Source organism: Danio rerio, chromosome 25 (assembly GCF_052040795.2).
Source record: "Danio rerio strain M-AB ecotype USA chromosome 25, GRCz13ab, whole genome shotgun sequence".
In the NCBI taxonomy this organism is placed as follows: Eukaryota; Metazoa; Chordata; class Actinopteri; order Cypriniformes; family Danionidae; genus Danio; species Danio rerio.
In genome coordinates this window covers 32,945,603-32,969,901 of record NC_141045.1, presented here as the reverse complement: position 1 = coordinate 32,969,901, position 24,299 = coordinate 32,945,603, and the positions used below count along the sequence as shown (strand labels likewise).

Sequence of the window (24,299 nt, the reverse complement as noted above, 5' to 3'; positions counted from 1 at the left end):
ATTTTAAAATTGGAGTCAGATTGACTTCGGAGCTGAAAACAAATATGAATCAATTCTTATTTAAAATTTTTAAGGCCTACACGCATTTAACCTTTGACCATTCATCGGATTCCGTTGTTGGGATGATAGAATGGAATCTTAAAACTGGATGCACAGACTTCTTTTAAAATTGATCCTATTTTTATTTTATGAGATTTTAATATATTTCCAAAACAAATATAAATCATATATCAGACCTGGCATCAAAGTTATTTTAGGTTACGGGACAAAAGCTACGGTAGATTCTGGCAAATATGTCGAAAAATAAAATGAAAAATTGCATACATTTTCTCCCTTTTCAGTGGAAATCTCATAAATTTCCTTGAGAAACAACACGACGTGCCCTCTTCGCTGCCAATGAAGCTGTCTGCAGTAATTTACAGCTTTTTTTGTAACTAGAGATCTAGTTCATTGAAAGAGGAGAAGCCCTCACACATGATGAGAAACATGAGACGGCTCTGGCTGTGCTTCATGAGCTCAAATTGACAAAATATAGCCAGACTGAGGAAAATGAGGTCAGGACTCCCAAGTGGGACATCGTTTTTGGCTCGGCGCATGCATAAAATTCACCCTTACTCTCTATTTGCTTCTTTTCATCAGTGCTTATCAATAGCGTCAAAAGCAGAACATGCATTTTTCTGTTTTTGCCAACTTTATCATTTTGGTACAAGGAGCCTCCGCACCACAAAGAAAAACCTGCCAGTATCAGCCCATCTACTCATTTCGCTAGATATCAGCATAAACAAAGATGATTTCATGCTTATATATGTCCTCACAACACTTAGGAACCTTGAAAACAACTGTTTTTCAAAGGCATGACTCAATCAGAAATTGTAATTATTGTGCTGACTTCAATGCAATTCCAAAACCATATGAGTTCTGCTAAACAAAGCAAGATTTTTCCTAAATGGCTCATTGTTTTGGGCATATAATGAAAATTAGAGAGACCACTGCTGTTTTGGACTGGTTCTGACTTTAATATTTTGGATAAAAACATTTGTGTTTCACTGGAAGAATAAAATGAAGGTCCATTCAAAGCCCAAAGTATACTTCATAAGTGTGATCATAATTTTTTATACTGGATATAATCTGAAAGCTGAACACATACACCTTTAATTTATGTGTTGCTTGTAGGATGACAAAATTACGATATTTGGCAGAGACATAACTGTTTAAAAATCTGGAATCTGAGGGTTAAAAAAAAATCACAATACTGAGAAAATCACCTTGAATTGTTGACTAAAGCATCTTAGTAATTTGACTTAGGGTGCTTTCACACCTAGACCTTTATATTGGTCTCCAGCATTCTCTAGTTATTACGGAGCCGTTTTGACAGGAGCAGTGATGTTCATGACGCGTCCAAGCATTTATATCTCAAGATTAACTTTATTTTTCTTACAAATGCGACAAACAAACACGGTCAAAAAACTGTTTCCCCTACTCCTGTCAGCTGATCACCCATCACCTGTGAGCCCTTACTCTGACGTGACATGTAGGTGGAGTTTATCTATATCATTAAACCACTCGATCAGTGACACAGAATAATACTTTATAATATTATTAATCTTAATCAATCATGCAACAAATACACAAATAAAATATAAATATATATAAATATCACAAATGGCTCCAACAACCTTTGTTTCGGAACCTGTCTCGTTTGCTCAGTTAGCGCGGTTCGTTTGGGATATGTGAATCCACCAATCGCTCTCTTATCCGCGCCAAAACAATTGCTTTGAGTTCACTTGAATGAGATGGTCTCGGCTCGATTGAAACAAACTCTGGAACGGATTGATTGTAGTGAGAAAGTGATCCAATCCGAGCCCGGTCATATCAAAGTGTTTTATGGATATGAAAATATGGCTATATGAAGAGAGAATTATGAGTGGGGCGGGAGTTAATTCAACAGACATCCCGAGTCTCCCGCAAATGCACAGAGACTCCCGGATGCCATGCAAACGAGTGATAATCTCCCGGTAATCACGTGTCTCCCTCCCGGTCCTCAAATATGTTGCGCACCCTTCTCACCCCTCCCCAACGCATCATTCCTCGCTCTTCAGACACGTTGCGCGCACCTTGTCAAACACCACCAAGCCACCACCTCCCCTGACAGCTGAGCAGGACTCTGCAAAAATAAACCGTGAAACTCTGACTAATGTGAGGAGAGTTTACTCACACGTGACTTATTTTAGCTCTTTTGGTCCGTTTAGAAACTTTGCAGTGTGAAAGCGAACTGCATTAAGAGCAAAGAGCAACAGTTTTACAATTTCAATCCCTTTTTCGGAACAACTGAATCGATTCACAGGTGTGAAAGCACCCTTAGTAATTAGTCTTAGCCCCGCCATCCAAGAGATTTTTCTGCTCTGGTTGGTCAGATCATGATCCAGTCTGTTGGGATTGGTTTACCACTTGTCACTACTGTTACCACTGTTGAAGTGTGTCAATGTGTGCCTGTCATTTTTGTGGTGATATAGCTGGCGGGTCAAAATTGAATTCCTAAGACTGGGGTCACCAATTTTGTTCCTGGTGGTCCGATGCCCTGCAGGGTATAGCTCCAACTTGCCTCAACACACCTGCCTGGGTGTTTCAAGTATACCTAGTAAGACCTTGATTAGCTTGTTCAGGTGTGTTTGATTAGAGTTGGAGCTAAAATCTGCAGGACACCGGCCCTCCAGGAAAAAGTTTGGTGATCCCTGTCCCTAGACAATCATTGTACATCTAAATGTGTACAGCCTTTCTGAAAATATGAAACAGAAAATGTTTTGTTTTTTCTAATGTTGCGGTCATTTTAGAAAAAGTTATAAAACTTCAGATTAAAACATTTTCTAGAGTTATTTTTTCTGAGGTTAAAATGGTCTCGAGTCATCAACATGACATCTGAGATCGGTAACATTTTACAATCAGGCTGTATTAGCTAATGTTACATAATGCATTTGTTAACATGAACAAACAATAAGCAATACATTTATTGCTGTAGAATTGTGCTGTCTGTAAGTTTTTTGACTCCTCTAAAGCATAAAAATAGATATTTAAGAAACATGGTAAGTGAACATTATTGTTTATCTAAAAAATCGATGCTAAAACCACATAATCTGCTTTGAAAATGTGCTCTACTTGCTAGAATACTGTCTTTATTTTGGTTATTTAACCCGCTCGATGCCTGTTTAGCCAATTATATTTCAGCTCCCTGGGTTGCCTTGGTGGAAAAAAAGCGTATTTGATTCATTCAGTCAAATATGCTCTTAAAGCATGTGTCTGTGACCGAAATGCGACCTCTGGTGGACAGTAGCAAACTCTGAAATGAGATGCAGATTCAGAGTTCCACATGAGATTATTTATTCATTCATTCATTTTCTTGTCGGCTTAGTCCCTTTATTAATCCGGGGTCGCCACAGCGGAATGAACCGCCAACTTATCCAGCAAGTTTTTTTGCGGGGGATGCCCTTCCAGCCGCAACCCATCTCTGGGAAACATCCACACACACATTCACACACACATTCATACACTACTGACAATTAAGCCTACCCAATTCACCTGTACCGCATGTCTTTGGACTGTGGGGGAAACCGGAGCACCCGGAGGAAACCCATGCGAAGGCAAGGAGAACATGCAAACTACACACAGAAACACCAACTGAGCCGTGGTTCGAACCAGCGACCCAGCGACCTTCTTGCTGTGAGACAACAGCACTACCAACTGCGCCACTGCCTCGCCATGAGATTATTAATTAGCAAATATTATAAATATTACTAATCTAAACATTAGGTGAGCAGGTTATGTTGAAATCCATGCCCGAACAACACACTACGTGAAGAGTTTTGCAGTGATAAACAATTGGGCTGTTTGCATCAGACGAAACACGATAGAAATTTAAATACAGCCATTCAGAAGCAAAGAATAGTGCACTTAATAGTGCACGAAATGGTAAGGTTAATCATTGTCAGTTTATCCTGTTGTTTACCTGTGAGAAATAGAAACCATTTCTAAAATATAAATTTCAAGTGTTAGGACAAAAATTACTTTTAGTATGGAAAATATTTCTTTATATTGCGTGCCGTTGCTTTTAGTTAGAAAAAGGTTCAAATCAGCCTTTAGGCTCAATAGTCAGGCACATTCACGCCAATCTGGCAACCTGCGCTTGCGTGGACTCGTCAGAAGAGGAGCTGAGAATATGAAAATGTGTTTCGATCCAAGAGTGCAATACCTAGTTCAACCACCAGGTGTCAAAGTTACATACTGCACCTTTAATGCAAGTAAATGAAACACAGTCGTTCATTGTTAGTTCATGATCACAGTTCATTAACTAATGTTAACGAGCTTGAATTTGGATTTTAATAATGCATTAGTAAATTGTTCACCATTAGTTCATGTACATTAAACTCATTGTAAAGTGTGACCCTATCACTGGCGCTAAAAAACACGTCAGAAACCGAAGTCCTGTAATCAATATTTGATGTGTTTTTGACACCAATTTTAAATGTCAATTTGACATCATTTTGACATAGAGGTAGCTTCCATGCATAGCAAGGATACAAAATCCAGTGTGAATTTGTAACTGAGGCTTTCACACTGTAAATAAAAAAAAATGCTGGGTTCTACACAATCTTTTCATGTTGTCACAAATCGATTTTGCTGTTTCAACTCATTTTAATAAGTAGTTTAAACAAGCAGAAAAAGTCAATAAAACCTTTCTTACACTGTAGAAAGATGCTAGGTTCCATACAATTCATGTTGTCCCAACACAAATTGATTAAGTTAGCTTAATCAATTTTACAAGTTTAAGTGGATCGAACATAAAGCAATTAAGTCAAGTTGTGTTGTGTTCTTATAAATAAGTAGTTTGAACAAGCAGCAAAAGTCATTAAGACCCTTCATATATTATAATACTTTTGCTGTTGTTATTTTGGGGTTATTTTGTCAATTGGTTGCCAAAGTTTTTAACATTTTTTATGTGGTTTTAACATCAAGGTACCCACTGGAAGGATGGTAACTCAGAAAATGTAGAAAAAGTTTCAATTATCCTTAATGCCAGTTTAAAGTCTCCCAGACACAGATGAACCACTGCCAATTACCAAAGCACCAAGCTACTAATTACCTCTCTCCCAGTGGCAGTCGCTTACATGCAGGAGAAGCGAATCGAGGCTGGGAAAGCGAGATCAGCGATAAGTGATCTGACCCAGATCAACACCCTCGGGGGACGACCCTGCGTGTCTGTCTGTCTAGAACAAACGAGAGCGTGTAAGAGGCGCACAAAAGCCAGTCGGAGAAAATCGCAAATATTTGGCCAACAAGACATTCCATTAATAATAATTTAATCACAGCGGCAACGGCTGGCAGCGCACCGGCCACAACAAAACACACTCTCAAACACGCCGTTCCCCCGACCTGAACTTTTGGCAATCGTGCATATTGGCGTAACAGAGACTGAACGTTATGAAATGTTTCAAGTGAAGCATGACTCCTCTGCCACATCTGGCATGATCATATTTGTAACTGTAACACAGATAGAGGGGAAAGAAAATTAAACACAGCTTTGCCAAGCTCAGTTGAAGTTTAAGATCAAAGAAATAAGTTCAAATGAGAGTTCTTCCTGCATTCAACAAACACAAAGAACCTTTTTCCCATGGAATTAGAGCGGTATTTCCAACAGACATGATACAGCGAGCATTTAGCAACTGATATGTAATCAAATCGTTCATTTCTTGGCATTCTAGTATCCTCGGAGGTTATAAAATATCCAAGATTTTGCCTAATGCTGCAACATAACCATTGCACAAATCCTGCCAAAACACAAGTGGGGATGAAAGTTGTGTTAAAGTTTCCAAAATGACCATTTAGCAGGTGTTTGTTTACAGTTTTGCATTTTTATGCTAAACGGTGTTTGATTGCGAAAAAATAAGGGTCAGTTACCCGAAGCTGGTTTTCGTCAGAATATGTTCATCTGTCCAAGCATGCAATCTAAAAGGTCATTTATATATCATTTATACTGATAAACAGATTTCTAAGTTGAGCATGTTCTTAATGGCTGGATTTTTCCCCCTTTTTATTTCTTTTTTGCTTGAGAGATAGAATAAAACAAAAAAAAGCTAATAAATGAATGTTTATTAAATGGGAGACTAATGGGAGACACTTATGGACTTTTATGCACATTCGCACACATGCTGGCTATATTTTGTGTAGTTCTGAGTATGCCTCATGCAGGTGAGTGGGGTTGATAAACCACCAGAAGCAACACTCTTTCCTCTCTTTGTGCATCAGGCACTTTCTAAAAAACACTTCTGTGATTTATATGTTTGTTTGGATAGTTAAGTTTATATATATATTTGTTTAGTTAAGTTTATATATATATTTAAAATAAATAGTTTATATATATAATGTACACACTAGAGTTGAAGATCTTTGCCCGAACCCGAAAAAACCCAATGGGACCCGATGGGCTTACTTTCTCTCATTTTAGATGGGGTTGGGCTGGGCTCGGGTTTTCGCGGGGGCTTGCGTGGTAAATGAACAGTCACGTGATGCATTTCTATTAGCGCGAGAAAGTAATCAACTCTGCTGTTATTTTAGGATTTTCACCTGGATTTTGCCTACCCAAACTTAAAAGCTTCCCAAATCCATATGAAGAGGTGTAAATGCCAAAATTTGGTATCATTTTAAAGAAAACCCTTTGAATTTTTATAAAACACTATTGAAGGTGTTTAAAATAACTGTATATGTTGTCTGTGTTATAATACACACCTAACAAAGAGACACTTTTTTTTTTATAAACTTAAATTTGAAAGTGTACCTTTTAGGCTCTGTGTGGTCTAGCGTGCTGTAATTAATTTTGCTGGTTCCTGCAGATGTCTGTTTAATCATAGGAAAAAAGAAAAATGTCTCTAACATAATCTATGCAAAAGTTATTGTATTCCAACTGATGAGAGGTGCTGTACAAGCCACAGGGACCGATCATTGTTTTCATATTTCACTATTCCTTTGTTTGAAACATAATTCATAATTGACATGGTCCAAGTGTTTGGACCACGTCAGACATATAAAAGGATTACTTATGCACATCACCTCAAAAACAGAGGGGAAATGTCCCTGATGTCCACAGCATAAGGTAAGAGATGACAGCTGTCTGTGTTATCTGGGGCTGCTTATTGATCATAAATGTATTGTTTTCACTTCTGCGACATGGAAACACCCTGATTCATTCGGCAACTGTTTGATATGTGAATATAATTCAGTAAAAATGCTAGAACCGTATGAGCACCGACAAGAGCTTTCATTTGAGCTATAACTTGTACATGTGTCATATGAAAAATATGAAAATTACCCAATGTAAAATAGCTAGCCTGGGTATCCAAAATACTGTGTATTTAAGTGTAAATATCTTTTGTACAGTAGAATAAAAACCAAAGTGATGCATATGTGCATAAAATATAGATTCTACACTTTCAAACGAAACCACTTAAGGGGGTCTGGTGCAATGCTAGCCCTTCAAATCTTAAAGCGAAAGTCGATGACATCACCGCATCTGACGAGTTTAACTGGTTTTTAAGGTCACATGCAGTTGTATAAATATTTCACTGCATAGCGTTCGGTGTGTGACTGTGTATGTCACGAAAAAAACTTGAAATTGACTAGTAATGTGCTGTGAGAGACTAACTTACTTCTGCTTGTGAGAGACAAGCATACAATGTTAGTCTTTTTGTTGATCTGTGGGAATGGGAATCACTTTAAAAATGTCATATACTGACCCCGAAAAACTTTTCCGCATTTAGTGCATTGATATCCTGTAACAGTATCCTCAGACATACACAGAGATGTATTCTCAGGCAGGGTCTTTTCAGAACGAATGCTTTCAAGAGTTTGACAGTAATCCGTTTACATATCATCTAATATTCCATATCTCTTATCCTTGTGTGTTTACACAGTGCTTTTGGTTTTTAAGGGAGGTCCAGCGATTTCACGCTTTCTTTTGGCACTGAAGTTTGCCGTTACTCATTCCCCAATTTGCTTTTTATCAATACTGTCACATCGACAATCAAAACCCCAAAACAATAGAGCTGTTATAAGCACAATTGGAACTGTTTTTCAGAAATGTCTCCCAAGGCCATCAGGAAAAATCAGCAGAACTCTTCCATAAGTAACAATGAAGTCTGATCTTGACCGGTGCCATATCAATAAACCGCAGTTAGCCGGCGAGTGATCTCATCCCAACATTTCTTCAGTTCCAGAAGCAGCACTAAGCCAAAGCTCTTCAATGTTTTCTGCAAAAAAGTGCTGTTTTACACAGAGATTTGAAGGTACCCCTGCTGTACTTCTATTAAACCTGGTAGCACACGAAACAATCCTTATTTACATTTACGCATCTGGCAGAGACTTTTATCCGAAGCAATTACATTTTTTTGTTTTTTTGGCAGAATATTTGATCCCTGAGAGTGAAACCTATGAACTTTCTAGCGTTTCTAGCACCAGGTGACCTCTTTGATTAGAAATAAGTATGATTGACTGCTTCTACACACTCGCGTTCATCTTGAGCAGATTTGGCGATTATTTGTTTTGAGAGGAATTGTATTAATGTTGGCTTGAGCTTTATCTCTTTCTGTTCTGTTACAAAAAGGCCATTACGAGTTCAGGGAATAGGGCTATTTTTGACATTTGGAAAGCATTGTGTGTCTGCCTTGTGTTATTTTATGAATTTATGAATCAAAACATTAGTGGGACAAATAAGAGTGCGTGTCTGTGATAAAGAAAGGGGGAACAGGTTCAAAAATTCAGTCTGCACGGCGGCCAGGATAACTCAGATTTGTGTTCATGTTGGTTTAATATGGTTGGAAAAACTTTTATAGTGTCTCTATGTGTTTTAAAATGCATCAGAACGCAAAATGCAGGATATACAGATTTAGTCAATGCCACGCTGCAGGGGGATAAAGTCTGTTTAAATGTGTCTTTTGTTAGTTTAATGTGTATATTGTGAAATTCGCTGCACATGTTTGTCAAAATGTCATGTTTTATATAAAACACAAATATATTTATATACAGTGGAGAAAAGTATTCAACACGTCACCATTTTTTTTTCAGAAAACATATTTTTAAAGTTGCTGTTAACTTGAAATTTGAAATCCATATATGGAAAGAAAACAAATCTAATCAGTTTACAAAATTTACTTATGTGTAATAAAATGAAAGGACATAAGGAAAAAGTATTACTTAAGTAGTACTAACCCTAACACATGAAGAAAGGGAGGTGTAGAAAGGCTGTGAAAGCCCAGATAGCAGCTGAAATCTCTCTGAAGTTCTTCAGCAACCCTCTGCCCTTTATCACTGTAAATTAACATCAGCTGCTTCAGTCCAACATCTACATTACCAGGACGATGAAGATGAAACCAGAGTGGACATTTCATCATGACAATGATCCAAAATACAGCCAAGGAAACTAAATGCTTTCAGAGAATGAAACTCAAGCTGTGGAATGGCCTAGCCAATCACCTGACTTGGATCCAATAGAAAATCCAAAACAAAGATCAGTTGGGATAAACAAAACCCACAGAACCGTCAAGATTTTAAACTCTGTTGAAGTCTGTAAAAAAATCACACATGAGCTATCCATGTCATTTCATCCTCCACATGAGAGTCGACTTTAAGCTACCTTTTTTTACACATCTTGTTCAACTAAATAATTTTTTTTATGTTTAAAATGTGTTTTTAAAAACGGTAAACTGTATTGTGCAAATATTGAAATTATTTACTAATTTTATTTTGAAAGTCTGACTTTCATTTTGAGATTAGTAAATTACCTTAATAAATTACTCTAAGTTAAGGTAATATTTAAAAAATATTTTTATATTCAATAAAAATCACTTCTTATCAAGACTGTGCCTATTTAAAGCTTCATGCTTTTGTAAACATTTATGATCAATTTAAATAAATATATTTTATAACAATATACTGTTCAACTTTTAGTTAATGAATCCTTCATTTAATGAAAAAATTCACACGGCCGTTCACACGGGGCGACAGCATTAATGCTTCCCATTCACTTTGAATGGGTGACGTCAGGCATTGCCGAACTGCATTGTGGATCCGTCATCGCCACTTCAGAGGCGTTACTCATTGCAGAAGTTGGGACTGGCGCAACTTTTCAAGTGCTGATGGAAGCGTCAGCCAATCAGATCTCTGTGTGCAATTACACCAGCTAGACAGTGGCCTATTGCTGACTGAATTTCATTGGCTGACGCTGCAATGACGATTGCGTTAGCCCCAACTTCAGACACGCCCTCAAGTGTTGACGCTGAAGCTCCGTGTGAATGGGGCGTAAGCCCTAAAAGTCTATTCTCTCTTCATTGGGGTATATGCACACAGACTTTTAATCTCAGTCAGTTCGGGTAATTGTTATCGCATACAAAATCGTCACATTTAAGATTTGATTTCTTAAAAATCTTCATTGCCTGGCTGAGATACGATATAAAGTGGGTATCAGACCAAACTAGAAGCACTGCATTAATTATATTTTTTCGAGCCATGTCTTTAAAACATGGAAATCAATTTTTATCCCACTATTTTCAATGATATTTCTGCATTAGCCTGCTGCTAATGACGACACCTGCGTTTAAACTGTCTTTCATGTCTTTTTATGCTTTAACAATTTCAAATGGAAGTCTATTTAACTGATTATATTTGAATTACATTACAGCACCGATGCTGTAAAAGAAACCTTATGAAATTGAAAACAGTCCCATAAAGCACTTATCGGAAGTTCATCATTGGCTGACAAACACTAGCTGTGCATAGAGCCCATGAACACAACTGACTTAAATTTGAATTTGAACTGACAGCTACATTTATTAAACAAATGAATGCTCATTTTTGAGATTAATTCCATTTTAAGAAAGATAGATTAGGCCTCTTTTTGTGTTTCAGCACAATTCTTACCCAAACAATTTAGCTAATGAGTAGAGTGAGTCAGAACACATGCCACATGCTTTTGGTTACAGTGCAAGTGTTAAATACAGGACTTGCTGGAGCTCTGAGGTTCAGGGCAGGTCTGGGAAAATCTTGAGAGCAGCTGCTCAAACCTCAGCACAAAAATGCCAAGAAACTTCTGAGAAAAGATCTAGGAACTTTTTTAGTACAGATGCTTCGAGACTTGACATATATCCAAAGCCATTGACTTGTGTTAATTTCACAATCTAACATATTTTAGAGATTTAGAAACTCTGACTAATAATGTTCAAGATAATCCCAAAAGACTTGTTCTGTACTGTACTGTCAGAGTTTCAAGCAAAGAAATAGGTATTGGAAAAATCTGGCATAGCGATATTTTGTTTTTCTGCAATCCAAAAGATTTTGGAGACAACGGGGTTCGAGTCTGCCACAGAATGGTTCCAGAAAGCAGGTAAGACCAAAAAAAGCAAGCAAAGCGAGTAAATAACAGAGTGAGAATGTGGTAAAATCTGAAAATGTGGTAAAAATCAGGCTGCAAGTAGGGCTTTTGTTTTTCTGGGTTGCTTTTCAAAACACTGTCGGTTGGGTTTAGGGAAGTGAGTAATCGCTGATCAACTGGTGCTTTCTGAAACGGTTGGGTTCTGATCGGTTGGGTCAGTCAGTCAGTCAGTCAGTCAACAGCGGCCTATGGTGGATTTAGGCAAGAAGAGCAGGTGTAAATGGCTTAAGCACCATCTAATGTCATAGAGTGATTTTGCATATTCACTTGGCTCATTGACAGCAAAAAATTGTTTTGAGTAAGAGTGTGTCTCAATAAATGCATCTGGCGATGTGATGTGTAATCAATCTAATTAAACATTGAATTTAGCGATCGCTAACATAAACAACACAAATTGTTTTCCCTGGCATTTTCAAAGCAGGCAACATAAAGATGCCAAAACTTGAGACAGAGCAGAGTTGACCGTGACAATGGGGTTTGAGTCCAGCGTAGAAAGGTTCCAGAAAGCAGGTTAGACCAAAACAGAACTAAAAATATAAAATAAACAAATAAATAATGGGTGAGAATGTGGTAAGATCTAAAAATGTGGTAAAAATCAGGCTGCCGAGCGGGGTTTTCTATTTCTAAATTGCTTTTTAAAACACTGTCAGTTGGGTTTAGGAAAGTGGGTGGGCGCTGGACAGTTGGTGCTTTTAAAAAACTATTGGTTGGGTTTAGGGAAGGGGGTTGGTGGAGCTATCGGTTGTTCGGTCAGTCGGTTAGTCAGTCAGTCAGTCAGTCGGTCGGTCAGTCTGTCGGTCAGTTCGTCAGTCAACAGCAGCCTCTGGTGTATTTACGCAAGAAGAGCAGGTGTAAACGGCTTAAGCACCATCTAATGATTCTGCATATTCGCTCGGTTCATCAACAGCGAAAATTGTTTGAGTATGAATGTGTCTCTAACGCATCTGACAATGTGATGTGTTATCAATCAAAACAAACTGTGAATTTAACGATTGCTAACAAAAACATTACAAAATGTTTTCCTGAGCATTTTCAAAGGAGGCAACACAAAGATGACAAAAATAGCATGGGATACCTGAGATACCAGAATAATTTCAGTTATATTTTTTACCGTTATTTCCCATAGCATAATCAACTGATTCTAAGATAAACATTTCCTTTACATAATCTTTAAAAAGATGGCTTAACTTCAAGCAGAGCTTCTCCACAATGTCATCTTGATTCTTTCTTCAACTTTCTTCAGTTAAACAAAGAGAAAACTGAAGTCATTGCATTTGGGAACAGAGATAAGGCTCTCAAGGTGAATGCGTTCCTTGGCTTGAAGGGTCAAACAACAAAAAATAAGGTCAAGAAACTTGATGTGATTCTGGAGTCAGATCTGAGTTCCAGTAGTCATGTCAAAGCAGTAACTAAATCAGCATAGTATCATCTCAAAAACATTGCAAGAATTAGATTCTTTGTTTCCAGTGAGGACTAAGAGAACTTGTCCATGCTTTTATCAGCAGCAGGGTGGATTACTGTATTGGACTCCTCACTGGCCTTCCCAAATAGACAGTCAGACAATTGCAGCTCATCCAGAATGCTGCTGTCAGAATTCTGACCAGAACCAGAAAATCAGAGCACATCACACCCGTTCTCAGAGAAAACAAAAAACAAACATCAGCCCAGCACATATGTGGTTCTCATGTTACATGCGTCTATAGATTGTTCATACACACACACATGCATAAAATGGTGATTTTCTTTTAAAGGAGCCCCGCCCTATTTTCACTCGTTACAGACACTTGGCAGGTTTTATTTTAGAGAGCAGGCATGAGGTTCATCCTTTTCATTTTCTGTCTGATTGAGGCTCAAACAGATAGGGATAACAGCTACTGTGATTGACACTATTTACGGAGTAGAATCAAAGGAGGCAAAGCGTGCTTGTGGAGGTGTTGCAATTTACTGGTGACGTGGAGCCAACCCGCGAATCACAGCACATTATGTTAGCCGACCAATCAGAGCCTCTTGAAGGCAGCCTTTTGGAGGAACTAGTAAAATATAACAGTCATTTTCATTTTAGCAGAGTACCTGTATATAATCAATGTATAATCCCTGACAAAAGTCTTGTCGCTTGAGTACAATTTGACTTGAAGTGTCGTTGAAATATATTTCTAATCAAGATTTTTTTTTTTTTTTTTACGAGAAATTTTTACCAGAAATTCCAATAGCTTTTGAAATAATGTTTTAGTGAAAAATAAAAATTTCTAAAAGTATTCTAATAGTCCCTGTTTGGTAAAGCCCATTGAGTCAATTTTTGCAAAGACGCAGTGGCGCAGTAGGTAGTGCTGTCGCCAAGAAGATCGCTGATTCAAGCCTCGGCTGGGTCGGTTGGCATTTCTGTGTGGAGTTAGCATGTTCTCCCTGCGTTTACGTGGGTTTCCTCCGGGTGCTCCGGTACGGACATGCGGTACAGGTGAATTGGGTGGGCTAAATCGTCTGTAGTGTATGTGTGTGAGTGTGTATGGATTCCGCTGCGTAAAAACATGCTGGATAAGTTGGCGGTTCATTCTGCTGTGGCGACCCAGGATTAATAAAGGACTAAGCCAAAAAGAAAATGAATGAATGAATAAGTGCTGTCGCCTTGTCATAGGAGCTTCACCTGTGACTAATAATGAACCAATTAGGTCTCAGGTGTGTATAGAAAGAACCTTAGTACACTAGACCTTCACATCAACTGCAACAAGACCTATGCAAAGATGCCTAAGATTCACTCTGAAACTAAAGTGTTCTCAAGACCAGATCCACTGCTGATGTAGCAGACACCTTCAAAGTGTCTCAGCGTTAAGCCTGGTTTATACTTCTGGGTCAAGTGACTGGCATAACCTACGGCGCATGCAACGTGCGTAGCTGTGCATTTATACTTCTGCGCGTTGTCTCTGTTGATCTTCATTAACACTTCCGAAATGCTAGTTGGCAGTGAGGTGTTAATGTTCCTCTGTGTCGAGTTTCTTCGCTGCTGTTTTGCTTTTCCTGAACACTTCCAGGATGTACAAGTGGCTCAAACTCGCTCATTTTGAGGCAGGAACCGGCAAACGTGCAACAACTTTAACTATGAGGTAAACACAAAACAAAACTTTCCATCTGGAGCTCCTTCACGGGACTCCACACTTGTAAACAATCGCTCCATCCGGCTCGCACCATTCACGCGGCTCTCGGTCCCGCCCAGACTCGTCAGCGCTACCAAGCCGACCAATCACAAAGCTTGCGATATGCGTCGTTGCGACGTGTAGTTAAATTTTTTGAGAGGTGCACGTCAGCAACGCCGATAGCCACAGCGAAGGGCTATGCATCAGCGCCGTAGCATACGCCGGCATTTGACGCAGAAGTATAAATCAGCCTTTAAGTACAGAGAATAAAAAAAGATCTGGAGAAGAGACTGGAGAATTTTTTGACAAGCCCAGGTCAGGCAGACCCCGCTGTTTGTTGGCTCGAAAATCCAAGGCCAGCCAATTCTCCACTGCCACAGAGCTCCACGAGACCTGGTCACCTGAAGTCCCAGTGTCAACCAGAACAGTTTGTCGGATTCTGTCTCGAAATGGCCTCCATAGCTAAATCTGTGCAAACAAAAGACAATTTAAAAACCGTGTGGCATTTGCCAAGGTCCACAAACTGCTAAATGGATGGACACTGGAAAAGTGGAAGAAGGTGGATTTTTCAGATGAATCTTCTGCTGAATTACACCAAAGTAGCAACAAATATTGCAGGAGACCTACTGGAGACCACATAGATCCGAGATTCACCCAGAAAACAGTGAAGTTTGGTGGCGGAAAAATCATGGTCTGGGGTTACATCTAATATGGAGGAGTGCGAGAGATCTGCAGAGTGGATGGCAACATCAATAGTCTAAAATACCAGGAAATCTTAGCTACCTCTTATATTCCCAACCATAATAGAGGCAAAATTCTGCAGCAGAATGGTGCTCCATTGCATACTTCCATTTCCACACTGAAGTTCCTCAAGAAGAAGATCAAGTTGCTCCAGGATTGGCCAGCCCAATCACCAAACATGAACATCACTGAGAATATGTGGGGTAGGATAAAAAAAGAGGAAGCATGGAAAATGAAACCAAGGAATCTTGATGAACAGTCCTGCAAGACTGCTTTCTTCGTCAATCCTGATGACTCCATCAAGTTGTATGAATCCTTGCCAAACCGCATGGATGCAGCTCTTTAAGCTCATGAAAGTCATACAAGATATTAAATTTGGATTTCTCAGCACCACTACTTAATTTGCTGACCTATTTTCATATTTGCAGTAAATTTGTTCACTTTCTGTAGAGGCTACAGAACTTTTGTTTTGCCAAAATTGGACTTTTTTGTCTTGATTTACTGTTTTTTTTTTTTTTTTTCAGGGAAACTAATTTATTTCAGTGCATTAAACATCATTTTGGAGGGTTTTAGCTTTTCATGTGAGCTATTTTTAACACCAATTGGTTAAAATACAGGTTAATAGCAGGTGTTTCTACAAAATAGATAAGCGACAAGTCTTTTGTCAGGGACTGTAAGAATAACATGATTTTCTAAAAATGAAGCATGAGCACACGTTGCTTTGCATCTTATAAACACAACCAAGCCTTTAAAAACACTTTGGACCACCCCTTTAATGTCAACTGTTGTTGTTAATTTTGAAAAGCTTCAGTTGATCTTTACACATGATCTCTAGGTGGTAATTTACCAGTAAAGATGGTATGTTTGAAAGAGGTGATTGATAACATGGCAGATGCGTTACGTATGTCTGAATTCCATTCATATTACATATAGGACATTATTTTGTCTATATAGAACAGCTATGGATAAGTTGAGATTTAAATGTAGTACTTACTCATCACAATTACACAAATTCAGACACACTGTTGGTCTGGTAAAAATGGCAAACTGCAAGACATTCTGTTGATCGCAGCTTTGGGAAAGTCCCAGTCATTATGGGTTCATTTAGGTCGGATTGTAAGTTTCTAAGCATCGCCATCACCAGCTTTCATCCACCCACTCAACCAGACCTGATGTTTTGGCTGGACTTTTAAACACAAAATGGTGCTTATTAGGAGGAGGGTGTAATTAATTGTTGATGCTGTGTACTTTGGGGAAACAATTTTCTGAAGTCTGCATGTGGACACCATGCTTGACAGTTTGTTCCGTAGACAAAAGCAATAAAACACTTTCATAATGGACAAATACCAGCCACTTCTCACACAACCAGTAGAGCACAGAAAGTACAAGTGAAGAAAATCTAACTCGTTTATCCATAGATGCAAACTAAACATTCAAAGACAAACCTGCAGTTGAGCTCAGAGTTTATGCTATTTATCACTTTATACAACAGTTCTGTCTGTTTCTCGAATCTGATTGGCTGATAGCCGTGATATATTTAAGTAATATCAGCACCTGTACAGCCTCTTTACCCTTTGTGTATTACTCCGCCTACATATAGCCAGCAAAAAGCAGACACTACAGATCTAAAGTTTAAAAGATGCTTGCTCAGCTGTTTAACTGTCAGCTTATGATTTGAATCCAACGCGGAAGAAAGTAGTTCCTCATACAAAAGGGTTTTTGAGACTCTCCATGTTTGATTTTGTTTTTATATACACAATTATGTTGTCAGACTGTTGTATAAACGCAATATCACACTCATAGCAGTGCGATATGGCTGTATATCAGCACTGGTGGGGGCACTAAGGCACTTGGCAGCAACGCACGCCTCCCACCAGTGCCGATATACAACCATATCGCACTGCTACTGTTGTGATATTGCTAATATACAGGTGCCATATTAAAGTTGTGTGTGATTATGTGCCAAGGAAACACTTTTAGCCCCATTTCTTTAAGTGTTTTTGATTTGCCATCTGTTGAAACCCCCAGCATTAGTTTAACTTAAAAGTGCCAAAAACTGTTTAATATCAATTTATTCATACACTACAAAATGGAGAGAAACATACACTGTTAACAAATTTTGTAAACTACACAGTGTTTAACTCTAATATGAGCTGAATTTGACTGTAGGACAGTTATGCGGTATCTTACTGTATTTTAAAACTGCATTGTGAAAATTACTGTATATTCTACAGTAAAGATGTACATAATATTCGGCAAATACATTTACAGCAAGATTAATGGTCCTGTAAATGTAAATACGGTATTTCTGCTGTAATTGATTTACAGTAAGTTACTGTAGATTGTTCAGGAAATCCTTAACAGTTTGACAAATAATATGCTTTTCTACAGGTCTGTTTTTTTTCTACACGTACACAAACTTCGAATCTATTGTTTAATACTTTAAAAAACGATTAGTTACAATTGATAAATACCACTGATTCGCGTGATTCTGGTTTATTCCCACATGAATGAATCAGACATAAATGTTTTTAAATTTTAAAAATTATTATTGTCTATGTGAGTGTTGTGTATTTTGTATAATGATTATTATTAGCCGTTACAATTGATGACACCATACATTATTTTTATTTGCACTAATAACAACTGTAGTTGTTATTATCAGCAGCCATTCAAATTATTCAAACTTGATTTCCGAAATGTATATTAACATTTTTAATATTTTAAAATGTATTAAAATTTGACAAAAAGTTAAAGAGAAAAAAAACTGTTTAACTTATTTATGTTATGGTTCATTTTATTGTGCCTATTGTAATAATTAAATCGTCAAATAATAATATTTTATTTTTTTACTCATATAACAGAACTGTATACCATGTATTATGTGAAATTGACACATGTATTTTTCTAATGACGCAACAATTTAATAAAATGTTTAATATTATGATAAATGAACATTTAATTATGTAATTGTTGATACACACACACACACACACACACACACACACACACACACAAAGTATTCAGTATAATTGACTATTTTTATCTCTCAGTAAATACAGGCAACGCATTTTTCAGCATTTGAACAAAACATAACACACATATATATACATATATATATACAGACAGACAGACAGACAGACTGACAGACCGATCGATCAATCGATCGATCGATCCATAGATAGATAGATAGATAGATAGATAGATAGATAGATAGATAGATAGATAGATAGATAGATAGATAGATAGAGCAAAATAAATAATAATTATTTTTATTATTAGAATTATTATGTTCCAGAACTAATATTACACTTTTGTTTAATGCTTGGGAACCCCTTTGTGACATTTTTTACACAGAAATATAATGTGCTAAATCGTTACAGATAACTTTTATTTTTTGTCTACAATATTAACAAAACTTCTACTGGAGATTAAAAAATGTAGTCTTAATGTTCCTCTAAGGGGGAAATGCATTGCTGCACTCTGTTGATGGTTGTGTAAGAAAATAAAAATGCTTTAAGTGTGATTTCAAGAAGTCTTTAGTGTGATGCCAAAAGACCAAACAAACTGTGTGCTTGCATCTTAAAAAGTCGAACTGATTTAACAAACATTTACCATTAGCATGTGTCCTTACTAGCCTACTGTAAAATCATAAAAACGAATTAAACCTTTATAGATTTAAGATATGTATGTCATCTAAAACCAAAAAAACTGAAGTGCCCAGACAAACGGTAACCATGATAACTTTGTGTTTACAGACAGTTTAACTCGCTCATCTTCATTCTTGTATAACTTTCTTAACTCCTTGGAGAAATGGTAATGGAAGCTGCTCAATGAACCTGTCAGATTATCATATAGCTTCTACACGTCACTTCGCGCGCTTTACGTTTTCGTGACGTGTTTCACTGGGTCTGTCATGCGCTGTATATGGCAACAGAAACAGCGGGACTCACCGGTCATTCACCGTCTCGGCGCTGAAAAGCGGACGGAAGAGCGCTGGAAGCCGCAGGAAAGCACCGGCCGGGGCCGCGGGATCCTGTCGGAGTAGCAGCGGGTCTCTGAGCTCTCCATCACCGCGTCAGAGCGCAGCAGCCCCGCGCCTGCCCAACTACCGCAGCGCATGAGCCAGTTAACCTCTACCTCACCACTACCACACTGACGGACAACACTCCAAATGTCTAAAAGTATGATTACATAGGCAAATATAAATAAAATATTGGTCTCAAAAAGTACCAGTTTAAGTTGCTAATAAAATAAAGATGAGCTTATTTAAGTACACTTAAAATATTTAGGCCTAACAAGCAAGAATCATGTATATTTAGTTCTAATTTGGGTTATATACAACATAACGATGAACTTACAAACTTTATGTGATTTGTATTTATGAATGAAACCAATAAGAACAAGATTGATATAATATAAATACATCCAATGTGTTTTAAATGCTACTTATTAATTCATCTTTTGTGTATATTATATATATTAAGTGAATATTAAGTGAACCAATCTCATAGAATTTAACTAATTGGATTTTTTTTTTTAATACAGCTACATATATTTATACCATATTCATATCTTTAAACTGATTAAATTTAGAAGTATTCAATTTTAACAGATTTAGAATCTGAAAAAAAAAACAGACAAATGAAATAATACTGGGATTTCATAATTAATTAAAAGAGATTTAGTCATGAAAACTGTTTAAACTTTTTTTTCTGTGAATTCAAAATGTCACAAAGGAGTTTGCAAGCGTCAAAGAAAATTGTTATACAGTTTTTGTCATTAAAATGTGGACTGTTTAACGTTTTCTCTAATTCAAAAGCAAACGAGGACTTAAATAAGGTTTTACCATGAAATGAATTACCATTAATGAATTAACATTAATTAAACAATTAACATAATTTAGTGTAACAATAGTAATATATAACAACGATAATCTTGTAACAAGAATCAATACGTCTTAATAAAAGTAATAAAATTAAGGATCACAAAGCAATATAATTTTATCCATATAAAATTAAAACAAAATTTACTATCTATCTATCTATCTATCTATCTATCTATCTATCTATCTATCTATCTATCTATCTATCTATCTATCTATCTATCTATCTATCTATCTATCTATCTATCTATCTATCTATCTATCTATCTGTTTGTCTGTTTGTCTGTCTAAAAATATATGAAATAATAGTTCTCATACTAAATTTTAAACTGATAAACAATCGTGCAGTGGTTTAATAAAACCTAGTGGTTTGCAGGATAGTGGAGCAGTATAGATTTAAAATGACAGTTAATTATTTTGGAGCAGCATTGTCATCTTTTATTATGTCTTCAAATTGATCTTGATCTAAATATGGTAGATACGATTTTTTTCATGCGAACCCTTTTTTACATGTTGTTGTTGTTCTTGTTGGCATAGAAAAACAATTGAACGCATTCATTTTTTGCAATGTTTTTAAATTGGATGGAATCCAATTTCTATCCTTAACCCACAGACAGTATTAACTCAGTTTTCTGAAATAGAATACAGCCGTTGCATTCATACACTGAAAAATGCTGGGTTCCCCGCAATTCCTTCATGTTGTCCCAACACAAATTGATTAAGTTAAATAAATCACTTGTACAAACTGAAGTGGACTGAACATACAATTAAATAAATAAATAAATAAAACATAATAATTGAGCTGTTTCAACTTATTTTAAATAAGAAGTTTATACAAGCAGCAAAAATATTTTTGGGGGAGTGTAGACAGCGAATTATTGCACTTTTTAAATTTATATTTAAATGTTACTAAATCAGGTCCAAAATGCAGAAGCATCTCTAACTGCAAGTATATTTCTTTGTAAAAACCTTTTTTATTTTTTTTAACCTTTGCAGACACCTGACAAACTGCACATACACTCTAAATAATAATAATTTACAATAATAATATTAATAATAATAATAATTTGCTACTTGTTCAAAGTACTTATTTAAAATTAGTTGAAACGACGCAATTACAACATTTTTAAGACAACTTAATTGTTTTATGTTTAATCCACTTAAATTTGTAAAAACAATTAAGTTAACTTAATAAATTTGTGTTCTGACAACATGAAGCAATTGTAAGGAACAGTGGCGCCTGCAGCCGTACGGCTGTGTGCGCACTGTGCGTACCTACCATGTGAGAGCGCAAATTAATGCTGCGTATTTATTTATTAGATAATTTAAATTGATTATTAAACAGTATACACTGCCATATATTGATAAAGCAAGACAGAATGAGAAAAAATAAAGGTGTGCGTTTTTGTGTTTTAAAGTATGTACATGCATGGTGGGAGATGGGTAAAGAAATCTAACGGCTTTAGTTTTGCTGGCGATTTTTCCACACACTAAAAAACACAATTCAGTTAGCTATTGTTTAAAACAAGGTTCAAAATGAGTAAACTCTCTTTAAAACAGCTAAACTTAATTGAAACATTTGCCAAAGGGCCTAAAACTAAAAAAGACACATATTGCTCATGAGACCTTTCATCAGCACCTAAGCAGGGGGCACTCCAGGCCCAGCCTGTGGCTGCGCAGCCTCCTCGCATGGAACCGCTACCATTCAATGTGTTTTAAACAATTTTATCTGACAGACTGGCACAAATAAGCAGACATTTCCATTCTCATGAGTTTCTGAGTTCTCTCACTCTTCCAAAAGAGTTTGGGACTGAACGTTACATCAGATGTTATTGTTATTCTTGTTTGTCTAGAACACAGGTGTCAAACTCAGTTCCAAAAGGGCCGCAGCTCTGCACAGTTTAGTTCCAACCCTAATCAAACACACCTGATCAAACTAATTGAGTCCTTCAGGCTTGTTTGAAACCTACAGGTAAGTGTGTTGGAGCAGGGTTGGAACTAAACTGTGCAGGGCTTCGGCCCTCCAGGAATTGAGTTTGACACCCCCGGTCTAGAAGATAACTGACCAACATTTTTTTTTTAATTAAGATACAATAACGTGTTCATTTTCTTTGTCTCACTCGCAGCAATGCCCTTAAATAATGTAGCCTTTGACAGCAAGCATCAGTGTTTTTTTGAGATTGAAATAAAAATAAGGGATGATGGAGCGGGGTGGTGCTGGATATGTGCGTACCTTTGAAGAAAATCGTGCGGGCGCCCCTGGTGTGGAACGAAGCATTTTTTTACAGTAGTAACAACTAAGATGTTGGAAAGTTTAGTTCTTTTTTTGTGTGATGTCTAACAGCATGCATGAGAATTCTGATATTGCATTGTTCAGTATTATAATATTAACATATTGTGTAAAAAAAAAAAAACTTGATACATTAATATTAATAATCATAATAAAATACTAAAAATAAAAGAAGAAAAATTGGAGCAGTATCAGTAGAGTCTTTCGGGACAGTCGGGAGTGTTAGTTGGTGTCAAAATGATGTAATGTTTTTTTGGATCGGCGTTATTACTTTATGACCATTAATCACTTTTTTCAGCATTAGGTGTAATCTTATTAAAAGATAATGTGATAAATGGATTGAGAAATGGCGTGTAGGTCACGATTGCGAGCACGTAACTCTGCATTCAGCTTAGAAGTTTCAGAAAAAATAAAATCAACTTTCATGTCAGACGCAGAAAAACACAAGTTTAGGCCAATCAAACATAGCCATGGCGCGGAAAACATAAAATACGCCACTGAGGGACATCAGGGGCTTAAAATCTGACCTGTTCTCCTGTTCGCTGTACTCCTGCCAGACGCTTATCAGATCAACAAGTGGGGAATTTTTTGGGTAGACTGACCACTTTCGTGTTTTGACTTGAGGAATCATTGCTCTGCGTTAGATAAAGCATAGATAGATAAATAAAAAAATATGAACGGACGTGAAGGTCAGGTCAGCATGATAACATGTTGTACAGTACACGTTGTCTGTTAAGGGTTCACTTCTGTTGGGCCGTCCCTTCTGAATTATGTTGCGTTTTTTGTAAAGGAGTATGGTAGTACATCAGGAATATGTTTTGGTCGAACTTAAATGTCTGCACAAAATCGAAATGTACTTTATTTTGGTAATTCATTGTAAGATCACTGGGCACATAGTCCGTAATTTTCAATAACATCTCACAGCAATTCATAACTTTTTGATTTAGTGGCTAATTCGTATGTAATTCGTACAATCTCATTTGTGCAATTTAGTATGATTTGTTTATCCCCATTGATGGTTTGGTGCCACACCTTCTTTTTAAAAATCATATATTCTCATACGACTGAACTCATACGAATTTGATAAAAATAGTTACGTTTACTTAAAATGGTTACGTTTCCTCGTCAGATAAGGTTGGTAATTTACATCGAAAATGTTTGCATGTTAAAAAAAATAATAATAAAATAAACGAGTTCACAATTACACACTGCCTCTGAAACTTTTATCTGCTGTTTAAAAATTTGTATCAGGTTTGATTTTTTTTTTCTCTCGCATCAATAGAAAGCAACCTAAAAGATGTTTTGACATTTAAATAAAAGTTTGTGATTGGATTTTGGCAAGTTTTCACATTTTTATTTATTCGTTGTTACCGATGTGATAAACAGCGATTATATTCTTGCACTTTAGCACTTACACGTGTTGATCACATTTACACACTGCCTCTGAAACTTTCATTCATTCCTTAATTCATTCATTCATTTTCTTACGCTTTTCCGTGGCTGGGTCGGAGGATAAGCAGTCTAAGGAGAGAACCCCAGACTTCCTTTTCCCCAGTCACTTCCTCCAGCTCCTCTAGGGGGACCCAGACGGGTTCCCTGGCCAGCTGAGAGACATAGAGATGTTCCCCGAGGCCTCCTCCCGGTGGGACATTCCTTTAACACCTCTCTAGGTAATGTCCAGGAGGCATCTGAAACAAAGACCAGAGCCACTTCAGCTGACTCCTCTCGATGTGGAGGATCAGCAGCTCCACTCCGAGCTCTCCCGGGTGACTGAGCTCCTCAATC

General features: G+C 37.1%; 2 protein-coding genes across 2 annotated transcripts in view; both read right to left on the bottom strand.

Moving 5' to 3' along the window:
• Nucleotides 1-19,445, bottom strand: part of znf469 (zinc finger protein 469) — a 467,804-nt gene extending 448,359 nt beyond the window's left edge. The window contains exon 1 of the mRNA XM_087312491.1: nt 19,293-19,445. Coding sequence (XP_087168617.1) covers nt 19,293-19,299 — 7 coding nt within the window. The 5' untranslated portion in view covers nt 19,300-19,445. The remainder of the gene's footprint in view (nt 1-19,292) is intronic.
• banp (BTG3 associated nuclear protein) overlaps nt 1-24,299 on the bottom strand; it is a 419,239-nt gene that overhangs the window by 300,017 nt on the left and 94,923 nt on the right. The window lies entirely within an intron of this gene.